Source organism: Aethalodelphis obliquidens, unplaced genomic scaffold, assembly GCF_003676395.1.
Source record: "Aethalodelphis obliquidens isolate GAN/ISIS:26980383/991018 unplaced genomic scaffold, ASM367639v1 scaffold28, whole genome shotgun sequence".
Lineage (NCBI taxonomy): Eukaryota > Metazoa > Chordata > Mammalia > Artiodactyla > Delphinidae > Aethalodelphis > Aethalodelphis obliquidens.
The window spans coordinates 5,971,697-5,983,899 of record NW_020837972.1 but is presented as its reverse complement, the minus strand read 5'-3'; the positions used below and the strand labels follow the sequence as shown (position 1 = coordinate 5,983,899).

General features: G+C 51.7%; 1 protein-coding gene across 1 annotated transcript in view; it reads right to left on the bottom strand.

Moving 5' to 3' along the window:
• Positions 1-388: 388 nt before the first annotated feature.
• Positions 389-12,203, bottom strand: part of WSCD2 (WSC domain sialate O sulfotransferase 2) — a 43,707-nt gene continuing 31,892 nt past the window's right edge. Inside the window, exons 6-8 of the mRNA XM_027125259.1 lie at positions 9,150-9,314; positions 7,225-7,425; positions 389-1,136 (exon numbers count right to left, since the gene is read on the bottom strand). Of these exons, the coding sequence (XP_026981060.1) occupies positions 784-1,136; positions 7,225-7,425; positions 9,150-9,314 (719 nt within the window). The 3' untranslated portion in view covers positions 389-783. The remainder of the gene's footprint in view (positions 1,137-7,224; positions 7,426-9,149; positions 9,315-12,203) is intronic.

Genomic DNA, 12,203 nt, shown 5'->3' with positions numbered 1-12,203 from the left:
GTCCTGGTGAGATAATGGTTGGTTCCTGAGGACCCTGGAAGTGGGTCACCACCTGGATACAGCTGGGGAAGAAAGGGGAGAATTCCAGCCCTCGAGGTGGACAGGAACCAGGTCATTTCTCAGGAGCACTGTGACCTGGTAAGGGGGTGGATTGGGATGTCAGTGACCCCACGCGGTGGCCCCAGTTAACCTGTTCTGAGCACCATTGCTTCCCTGACCCACCCAGAATGTCAGAAACCTAAGGCCGCAGAGAAACTTCCCAGCAATCTTTCTTCAAACAGAAGTGGCTGGGATAAACCCTGGCGTCAGTGCTTCCTGGGTGGGGCAGAGATGGGGAAGCTATGAGTGCTCAGCTCAGCACGGAGCAGAGTCTGGGCCACATTTTTCCACGTCATTCTCTTTAGCTCTTGCACCAGGGTCCTCAACACCTGCGGTGGGGCACCCTTGTCTCTGGGACACCCATGAGCCCTCCTTCCCACAAGTGGAGCCCAGAGTGGTGGGCACAGGGACATGGGAGACAGAGAAGGGTCCACGTGGCTAGAGCTCCCTAACCCAGTTGCCCCCTCCATCTCTGGGGGCGCGGTGTGAGTAGGCGGGGCGTGCCTGCACAGTCTCTTCGCCTGAGCCTCCTTCGTCATGCAGGGAACTCAGCGAAAGGCAACAGCAGCCATGGGGATTGTCCCCAAATCGAAGAGGGGACTGATGGGTGTGGGCCCCCAGGGGTCTGGGGTCCCCAGGGCCTGCTCGGTCTGGACTGCCAGCTCCCCGCCCCGCTCCGACCCGTCATCTGGGGTAGTAGTCGTCGGGAACGCCCGTGAGGTTCCTCCCTTTAAGGGCCGCATCCACCGTCTTGATGTAGGCAGAGATGGTCTTCTGCATGTCCGCCGTGTAGGGGTCGTACTCCAGCTTCCGGAGCCCCGAGCGCTTGAAGTTGCCGTCCTTCTGGCTCTCCACACACAGCAGTCGGTCCTCCCTGACAGCCACACCCAGCAGCCCGACCATCCGGCCCAGCTGGACGAAGAGGTCCTGCTTCAGATCCTCAAAGTGCACCACCAGCACCTTCTTGCCGAACTTGAGCCAGTCCAGTGTGTGCGTGGCCCACCACGGGGCGTAGTTCCTTACGAACTCTGGCCACTCTGTGGACAGAGCAAGGAGGCCCAGGTCAGCGGGAGGACACAGGTCAGATGGCGTTGGCTATTCACAGCAGCGCCACCACTGTTAACCCTCAGATCACCAAACTCGCCTCCCTCCTCCCACCTCGGGGCTGCTGCTTCTGCCTGGAATCATCTTAGCCCTTCCTTCTCTCTGGGGAGAATGACATCTGTCTGGTGCTTACTCCATGCCAGGCACAGACATATATAAATCCTTGTTACTCTATTTTTATATTTTAATATATATTGATCTTAATATAGAGTTTAATAAATATACTAATAGAGCTATCGATTCACTTATTCCTCACAAGAACACTGTGAGGCAGGCATCATCGTTTTCTTCATTTACAGAAGGGGGAACTCAGGCACAGAGAGGTTAAGTAACTTGCCCAAGGTCACGCAGCTAATAACTGGCAGAGCCAGGATTTGAAACCAAACAGTCTGGCATCAAAGTCTGGGCTTTTAACTACCAAGTTATCCTGTGTAGGAACAGTTATCCTGTGCAGTAACAGTATCTTCTCACAGGATAGTAATAGGGCCTTTGTACAGAGAAGTGGGAAAAGCATACAAAATTTTCAGCATGGTGCCCTGTACCCAGTAGGTGCTCAGTAAACGTTGGCTATTATTACTGTGATAATTCTGTTCTCAGGTGAGATGTCATCTTCCCTGACTCCCCAGGCTCAGGCAGGTACCTCCTCCGGGCTGAGGGCAGTTTAAATCAGATTATTTACATTGTCATTTTGACACCTTCCTATCCTATCTTTCTTTCTTTGCTTTCTATTGAAGTATCACACATTGTTTCTTTGTGCTGTTTGTTCCCTTGCCATGGTAAAAGGACAGGATGGATTTTCACCCAGATTGGGAGTGTGTGTTTGGGATCCCCTGACTCGAGAAAGAGACAGGCTACAACAGAATGTGGGAAATTCACCAGAGAGCCCTGGAGAGGACCTCAGAGAGACAGCCAGCCAGCCAGCCCCAGGAGCTGTTGAAACTCTGATAAAGGGGAACCCAGGAGGGGGGTCTTGGAGGATGTTGGGAACAGAGAGAGGGATTTGCAGCCTCAATTCTGAGCCCCAGCTGGAGAATCACGGGGCCTGTACTCCGGAACCCTGAAGCCATACCCCCTGCTTCTCACAGGGGCAGCACCACCCTGCACCCTCCAGACGGATATGTTTACTGAACGAGGCTCAGTGAGTCTCCCAAGCTGCGCTGGGGAGCCCAGCTGGTTCTTAATAACTAAATCCTCAACCTTTGCTGGATGATGGATACCCCTTATCTCATTTAATCATAGTAACTACCCTGAAAGGAAAAGACTACTGTTCATTTGTCACCAGTGAGGAAGCTGAGGCTCAGAGACGTGAAGTAATTTGCCCAAGGTCACACAGCCGGGAAGCATAATCCAGACCAGGCCTGCCTGATTCCAGGCCCCCATCTTTCCTAGGCACCAGCAGCCTCACCCCCACTCCCTCCCACTGCCTCACACCCAGCAGGGGCTTAATAAATGGTTGTTGAACTAAATTGAAATTCCCAGCCGCCAAGCTGTGATGTGATAAAGGGCTCCTCTTTCTTCGCAGAGCACATCAGAATCTGTGGTGAGGCTCCTGCTCCCCCAGTGACTCCCTGGAATACCACAGCCGCTTGGGAAATATTTATGCTGATGACAAAGATATATTTTCTTTTTGCGGTACGCCGGCCTCTCACTGTTGTGGCCTCTCCCGTTGTGGAGCACAGGCTCCGGACGCGCAGGCTCAGCGGCCATGGCTAATGGGCCCAGCCGCTCCACGGCATGTGGGATCTTCCCGGACCGGGGCACGAACCCACGTCCCCTGCATCGGCAGGCAGACTCTCAACCACTGCGCCACCAGGGAAGCCCCTGACAAAGATATTTTTTATCCTTCAAATAGATTATTTACAATGTATCTAGCTAACTGGGCCCGTACTGTTATAAGACCAGATGTGTCTGTGTGATTAGGAAAAAAATCTAGCATGTGTATACTCTGCTTTACTTTTTGAGAAAGAATGTCCCCATTCCTGAGTCATCTCACAGCATCCCTGGTGATTCAGGACAACTGCCGCTCCCATGGCAGAAACCCAGATGGATGCGGAAGGCACTCAGTTACTCAGTCCATCTGGATGGACTTCCAGGCTTAGCCACTTGTGACCATCTCAAGAGGTTCCTGGAGGGTGGTCCTCAAGAAAAAGGAAGGGCCTGTCTGCATGATGGCCTGGATCCCCCAGGTGGTGCCCCTGGCCTTGGACACAGGTGGGGGGGAGATGACATGGCATCCCTGTGACTGCAAACTTCCCTGGGGTGGGAATGTATGTTGCCTGAGCACCTACTGTGTGCCAGGACTGTGCTGGGCACTTTGCACGCACTACCTCCTGCAGTGCCCCTTACAAGAAGCCTGGAGAGTAGGAATTACTCTAGCTCCATCTTACACACGGGAATGAGCCTGGCTCCTGCCCTCCTGGCAAACCCTTTAAGAGCACCTGATCTGACCATCTCCAGCACTCTTCTCGCCCCAGATCCTAGTCTACATCCGCTTACCTCACCTTCAGGTGTCATCTAAGACACGGGTCTGTTCACTGAAGACTTTGGAGTCAGACTGCCAGGGTTCAAAACCCAGCTCCTCTCCATATTGGCTGTGTGAACTTGGGGACGTCAGGAGGTCTCCTTGAGCCTCAGTTTACCCATCTGCACACTGGCAACTGTGCTAAGAACTCCATCCTAGACATGCCATACAGATGGAATGGAATAAGATGTGCAGACCCTGGCACCAGGCCTGGGACGCAGGAGGCACTGGATAAATGTTGGCTACAACTGTTCTCGATGTTGGTCCCCAGCATCTCTGAGATGCCCCAAGTGGCCCATCATTTTGGGGCAGCAGATACTCGCCCCCTCCCCACCCCTTCCTAGAGCAAAGATCCCTCACTTGGAGCTCCTGAATGACTTCGCTGGAATGAAGAACAAAAATGAAAATGAAAAACAAAAGCCCTCATTTAGCTCAGGATTCCCGGTAACTGATGGCTGCCTTCAAATTGGGTAATACAGGCACACTGTGCCGTGGACCACTGGTGATGAGTGCTGGTTCTTCCAGAACCGTCCCCCACAAGGGCCCGGTGGGACACGCGCTGGCCACTCTCTGCTTCATCTTCTTGTCAAAGGGAGGAACCGGGGTCTGATTAATAGCTTAACTGTATTTAATTCTCCACGGAATCATTAAACACGGTCTCTGTTTCATTAAACAGATCCAGGACAATTCACCTTGTGTAATCGTATCACATAAAACTTTGCTTTGGGCCCCCTCCAGGGATATCATAAAATCAGTGTTATGGAAACAAAAGCCGGGGGGGGTGGGTGGTGGTGACACGAGCCTCGACCCAGCTATAACTGGGAGGGGGACACGGGTGAGCGACCTCTCAGCAGGTGAGTGACCTCTGCTCTTAGGTGGGAGTAACCCTCACATTCCCGGCCGAGGGTGTCCTAAAGCAGTGATTCTCAAATTTGAAAGCTCACAAGAAGCTTCTGGAAGGAATCTTGTTAAAATGAGAATTCTGATCCAGTAAGCGTGAGGTGGGACCTGAGAATCTGCATTTCAAACTAATTCCCAAGTGATACTGACGCTGCTGGAGCAGGCAAGGGTCTCAAACTCAAGTGCCTACAGGGTCAGATGTTAATGCAAATGAGAGGAATGAGTGGGTGGGGTCCGTGGGGGTGGGGTTCTTTGGGGAAGGCTCTCAGGCAGAGCACTTGAAGACCTGGGTCAGGCCTGGGAGGAAGCACTGGGAGAAGGTCCGTCCCAACCCAGACTAATGAGGGGGCCCCAGGCCCCCCATAGGAGGTGTGTGTCCTGAAATCTCCTCTTGCCCATCCCCTGCAGCCTCTGGGCTCAGCCTGTCCTGACACCTCCCTTATCTTTGGTTTTAAAGCTGTCTTGAATAAGGAAGAGGCAAGGTGGCTCCTGGGAATTAGGAAATTGCCTAAACCTGAGAGGAGGGGTTATGCCAGGAGGGGGGAGCCTCTGAATGTACCAGAATGTCAGCAACACCCCGAGGTGAGAGACAGCCTGGTAGCTAATGCCTGGGTTTGGATCTCAGCTCGCTCAACTCCTGGGGCCTCCGCCACATGACTCGCTCCCTTCCTGGGATGGTGACTGTGGCAGCCCTTCTTACCTCCTCGGGTAATTAGAAGATGTAAATGAGATAATTATTGCTAAGTGCCTGGTCCCATATGAGCTTCCCAAGTGAACTCCCTCCCTTTTTACTTGGGGCAGTAGGATGCCTGGGAGGTGGAGAGCTGGACTCTAGTCCTGTCATTATGTGCCCGAGTGACTCTGGCAGGCCCTGCCTCTCTTGGGCCTCATTTTCCCCATTAATAGAGAATGAATCCGTGGTTCTCAGGCCTGCCTGCACACTGCTTTAAAAAATACCAGTGCCCAGGCTCCACTCCAGTGATCGTCTGGGGTGCAGCCTTGGAACTGGGACTTTCCCACATCCTGGGATTCTGATGTGCTGCTGGGGCTGAGGACGCCTGGGTTCAGCGATCTCCCAGGTCCTTTCCAGCTTGACAAGCAGAACATCTGCTCCTGGGACAGGATCCTGCCATTGGCACCTGCAGACTTCTCAGCCTGGCCCCAAACAGTGGTCATTTTTGATTGTTCTACAAATAAATAATTCAGAGGTCTCTTTACCCCTGGGAACAAATGTCATCCCCTGTCCCAGCTTCCACCCCCTCACTGAGAGAGGAGGTGAAGTAGGGGAAGGGACAGACAGGCCCCTTGAGCAAACTGGGAACCCAGGGCACAGTTGGTCAGGCAGGCCCAAGAGTTTTCATCAATGACATCAGTGCTGAGAATGTGATTGGCTGAGTTAATGTTGTCCTGCCTGCTCCGGTTCTCTCTGGGGAGGGGCTGGAGCGTGGAGCAGCTGGGGGCCAGGGGGAGGGTTTGGAGGAGTGGGAAGCACCCCTGGGCCTAGAGGCTGCAGCAGCCTGGTTCCTTGAAGCTGGATGAGGTCGGCTGGGCTCACGTTCACAGAGTACTTACTTGGCATCAGGAGCTCTGAGCGGGGGGATCCGTAGCCACTGACGTTCAGTCTAACTCATTATCATAGCTCAGTGGTTAAGGGTGTGGGCTCAGGAGCAAGACTCCCTGGGTTCAAACCCCTGCCCCACCACTTCCTGGAAAAGTGCCTTCACCTCCCTAAAACTAGCTTGCACCATCCATGACACAGGGTGAACTCTGTGAACCTAACCCAGGCATTAGCTACCAGGCTGTCTCTCACCTTGGGGTGTTGCTGACATTCTGGTCACGCATGGAGGTGACTTTCATTATGGTAATGGAGATATGGGTGATAACTGATATGGGATTTTGAGGAGGCTGGGTCTGACTTCGGAGCTCTCCCCACTACTGTGGGCTGCTGCTCTGTACTGAGACGTTCTTCCATTCTGGAATCTACTAAGCACCAGAGGTGAACATCAAATTCAGATCATCTTAATGAACTTTAGTGCTCGGAGACTGACACTGTCACTTCCCAGCTATACCTGGGGCAAGTCACTTAACCTCTCTGAGTTTTCCAATCCAGAGTAGCGGAGGGGGTTCATAGAACGATGATCTTAGGAGCTCATAGGTGACCTCATGGCCACTCAGCCACTGACCTTGGGCTGGATTCAGATCCCAGGAAAGGGCTCTTGAATACGAGGGTCCACTGAGTGTTTTTAAAGGGTGAAATTCTTGGATTTTACTACCTCCACTTTATAAACAGGACAATCTAAGTTCATGGAGGTGAAGGCGCTTTTCTAGGAAGTGGTGGAGTTGGGATCTGAACTCAGGGAGTCTTGGTCCAGAGCCCGTGCCCTTAACCACTGTGCCACGGTAACAACCTGGCTCACAGAGGGTGATGCTGGTGGGTATGGTGGGATGTGCAAAGCATACCTCCTCATCTGTAAGAAGGACCTGGACACTTACACACATGCCTTCAAGGATGCCCTCCTGGATTCCTGGCAGGAGACAGCACTAGCCCCTCGCACTGCCCTCTACACCCTAGGGCTCCACCCCCCCACTCCAAACAGTACCTTTGCCCTTCCAATGGGCATGGGCAGCGAAGCCGATGTGTCCGCCGTACTTGCGGTTGAACTCCGCCATGAGGGCCTTGTAGGGGTTGCGGATGAGCAGGATGGCCGCGTCGAAGGCCTCGATCTCCTTCTGGCCGCTCTCGTGCGTCTTGATGCAGATGGTCCTCCCGCTGCGCCAGTGGTCCCGCTCACCTTTAAACCCTTCCCACAACCAGGGGGTTAGGGAACGTGGCACTGAGCTGAGGGAGACAAGAGGTCCACCCCACCCCCTCCTGGACCCCTTCAGGAATCCTCAGACGTTCATTTGTCTACTCATTCATTTACTCACGTGCTTACAGAGCACCTACTACATGCCAGGCACTGTGCAGGGAGAAAATGATTTACAGAAACATCCATGGGTCTTAGTTTTTGAGAGCCAGATAATCTGAGTAGTGACATAAATGAATGTAAAGTCACTGCCGTGGTTAGAGCTACAGAAGAGGAGTAACCATGCCTACGTGCCACAGGAGGGGCCTGACAGTGATGTGCTGGAGGATTCCTCTTTGGGTGGAGCCTACACCTCTACCCCACTGATGCTGGGCACGCCGTATGACTTGCTTTGGCCAGCGGATTGAGGGCGGAAATGGGTCTCTGCCAAAGTCTTAGGATGCATCACATTTCTGTTCACTCTGTGTGTTTCTGCTGTCACTGTGAGAAGGACATGCCCTGGAAGCCTGTTGGCCCCAGATGGTGAGAGACCCATGGAACAGACACGGGTCCAACCTGCAGTCTGCAGCTGAGCAGCCCAGCCAGCCTGGCCAAGATCACTGACCTAGTCAGGCAGCATCCAGAAAGACTTCCTGGGAGAAGAGGTGCTTAGGCTGAGAACTGAAGGACGAGGAAGAATTTACCAATCCAAGTGAGGAGGGAAAGGTGGTGGGAACAGCAGGTGCAAAGGTCCTGTGGTGGGTGGGAAGAAATGTGTCGCACATGAGCGACTGGTACAGGAGAGCAGAGGGCAAGAGGGGGTTGTGATGAAGAGTTTTAGTACTGGACCAGAAAGACTACACAGCCCTTAAAAGGAATTCAGCAAAAGGAAGGAGGGACCGGATCAGGTTCTCATTTCAAAAGCTGAGGAACTGAAAGACGTTCTGGGTAGCTGGAGGATGCTTCTATAGCACCGACTCCATGCTGAACACTGCTCTGAGCCCTTTTCATGTAGTAGACAACTGATCCTTTCAATAATCCTTTGTGGGTTTTATCTGATAGATGACGAAACTGAGTCCCAGGGAGAGCAAATAACTTGCCCAAGTTACAGAGCTAGCGAGAGGCCCTTCCAATGGGCATGGGCAGCAAAGCCGATGTGTCCGCCATACTTGCGGTTGAACTCTGCCATGAGGGCCTTGTAGGGGTTGCGAATAAGGTTCAAAGCTAAGCCATCCTGCTGCCCAAGACTGTGCTCTTCTCCATCTTGGCCTCCCATGCCCATGAGAGTTAAGGCATTTGGATGGGCTCTTCGAAGCCAGTTAGAATGCTAATGTATCAATACTAGACCTTCAAGACACTGGCTGTGTGTCCAACTCAAATGAGTGATCTGGGACATCGTGTCACGTCTTTGGGCTTCAGTTTCCTGTATGAGGTGCCCAGCATACAGTAAGTGCTGAAGGAATGACTTAAATGGAGGGAAGGTCCCAGGCACATAGTAGGTGCTTAATAAGTGTCTAATGTTGACGGAAGCAGGTGAGGTACCCAGGACATGATACTCAGGAAATGTTTGTGGGATGTAAGTGAAGGGAAGGTACCAAGCATATAGTAGGTCTCGATAAACATGCCTAGGTGAGCTGAGCAGCACACAGTAGGTGCTCAGGAAGGGGTATTCCCATGCCCTCCCAGGGGGTCCTTCCCGAGCTCCTGCCCCCGTTCCCTGTTCCCCTCCGCCTCCTCACCTTTGTTGTAGAGAGAACCGTCGAAGTAGTAGCTGCCGGTGTAGAAGCCGGTGGCCAGCTCGATGAGGTGGCGAGCCCACGTGTTGCCGGCACCTGGGAAGCTGGCCAGAGCGATGAGCTGCTTGGACTTGGCTGGAAGGAACCTTCTGTCCATGCAGCGGTTGTCTGCAAAGGGCAGGGCACAGACAGGGGTCAGTGGCAGGGGCACAGCAGAAGGAGCCTGTTTAGAAGGGACCAGGGTGTGAGTCCCATCCCTGCCACCTCCCAGCTGTGCGACCCGGTGCTTTCTGGGCCTGTCTCCTCATTTGGAAATGGGAAAATGGTTATATGAGATAATATATGAAAAAGGATAAGCACATGGTAGGGATTCAATAAAAGTCAGCCAGGAGGATGAGCCTTCTCTCCAGCCTCAGTTTCTCCCCTGTCCCACTGAGTCTCTTATCACCCCCACACCTGCCTCCAGATTAAAACTCACAAATGCCGTCCATCTGCATGGGACTGAGTCCAAGGTTTTTATCTTGACCTTCAAGCCCCGTGTGGCCTGGCCCTTGCATCCTCCCGGGCTCACGCCACCCACATGCTCTCCCCTCAAACTCCCCCACCTGCCAGCCACTTGGTTCACTGTCTCATCCGTGCTCTGCTCCTTCCTGACTTGGCAGCTTCAGGTGCACTGGTCCCTCCGCCTTCACTGCCTCCTACCTGTCTTTGACTGCTTATTATCCTGCTCTCTGCTGAACTGGACCCTTCCTTCCTCCCTTCCTTCCTTCTTTCCTCCCTCCCTCCCTTCCTTCTTTCCTTCCTTCCCTCCATCCCTCCCTTCCTTCTCTGACTCCCTGGGCTATCATTAGTGTACTATGTCCATCTCTCTTGTATTACTTTCTGCTACTGTAATTCAAATCATTATTTGTTTAGTCAGAAACCCTGCCCATATTGTCCTTTGCTGATTTCCTGGCACTTTCCATACTATCTGGCATCCACCTAACCATCCATCTACCCATCCATCCAAGAAACATTTATTATCCTTACTTGCTTTCTCACAATAGCGCTTCAAGGGAAAAGTCTGAAGTCCTAAATTTAAATTCCAATTCTGCCATCTCCTTGCTGGGTAACCTTGGAAAAATGATGGATCTGAATAAACCTCAGTTTCCTCACCTGTAAAATGGGAATGCTGATAATGATGACATCCTGGGGGTTGGTTAGGAGGGTTAGAAGAGAGAATGGGTGTCGAGTGTTAACACAGGGCTCACATGCTGTGAGCTCTTAGTATTGGTGCTGCTAGCCAGAGACCAGGTCTCTTCCCCGTCATGCAGGTTTAATCTGTTTGTTCAGAGGAGAGCAGATTTTGGAAAAAAACAAACCAAAAAGCATCTTTATCAAGCCAGGTAGGTGTCTGGGAATGGTCTTCACGGGAACACATTGCAAAAAGGAGCCTAGATGCAAAACTTTCTGGAGAGTGGTTATGTTTTATATTTTGACAGGGGTGTGGATTTCATAGGACCCAGTTGGCATCAAATAGTGCACTTAAAATTTGTGCATTTCACTCTATGTAAATGCTACTTCAAAAAATCATAAGTGGGGCTTCCCTGGTGGCGCAGTGGTTGAGAGTCCGCCTGCCGAGGCAGGGGACGCGGGTTCGTGCCCCGGTCCGGGAAGATCCCACATGCCGCGGAGCGGCTGGGCGCGTGAGCCATGGCCGCGGAGCCTGCGCGTCCGGAGCCTGTGCTCCGCAACGGGAGAGGCCACAGCAGTGAGAGGCCCGCGTACCGCAAAAAAAAAAAAAAAAAAAAAAAAAAAAATCATAAGTAAATATTGAATTATAATTAGTGATATGCAGACTGAAGTGTAATGATGTTTGCAACTTACTCCGAAATGCATCCAAAAATAAAAATTGAGGGATGGAGAAATGGAGAGATGTATGATAAAGTAAACAGAACAAAATGTCGACAGATGTAAAATCTGTAGGGTAAGTCTAGCAGGTTCACTGTGTAATTCTTTCCATTTTTTTCTGGAGGTTTGACATTTTTTCATAATAAAATGCTGGGAGAGAGAAAGAACCTGGCCCCTCAATTTCCCCTGAAAACAGAATTCTCCATTCAAATACTGCCTGGGCGGCGAGGGTAAAGCTGGTTATTTTCAGCACTAAAAAGGAAGTTGATTTGGTTCTTAAGCTCCACAAATCAAAACAGATGCTGGAGGCAGTGTTGTATATAGTTTTGGAATCAGACAGACCTGTGTTTCGATCTATGATGATCATGGCCTAGTTGTGTGACACTGAACAAGGCTCTTCACCTCTCTGAGCCCCAGTTTCCTCACCTGTAAAGTGGGGCTAATAAACCTTACAGGATTAGATGGATAATGCATGTGAAGTATTTGCAGTATATGTTGAGAAGCTGAGATTAAGAGTGCAGGCTCAGGACCCAGATTGCCTTGGTCTGAATCCCAACTCTGTTCTGTCCCAGCTGTGTGACTCTGGCCAAGCTCCTCAACCTCTCTGTGCCGAGTTGCCATATTTGTAAAACGGTAATAATAACAGCACCTATGTCATTGGACTGTTATGAGGATTAGATGAGTTAATTCAGTCTAAAGAGCTTAGACAGTACCCGGCACACAGTAGGTACTCAATAAATGGCTGCCATCGTGGACCAGACTCTTGGCGGCCTCATGAACCACATGACTCTCAAGCCACCCCAGTGTGTAGGGCCTGCAAGTGTGACATGGGAAATTGAACACCAGTAATGGCCTGGGGCCAGGCACTGGGAATGAGCAAACCCATCAATCAGGGGCTATTGAAAAGGCTCCAGTGTCGGTTCTGTCCACATCAAAGCTGTTCATGGTCACGGGATAATTAAGCTGTGTATGACCCTTCCCCCAAGCTGGGGTAACACAGTTCTGCACAGAGTAACCAACAGTTCCTGGAAACTAACAAACACTCATCCTTCCTCACCAGAGTGTAAATAAAGCCAAGGGCCACACTGGCTAAAGACATTTCTGCTCACTGGGCTCTGAGCAATATTCAGCTGCCATGGAAGCAGCCGCAGTTGGCCACCACCGGTA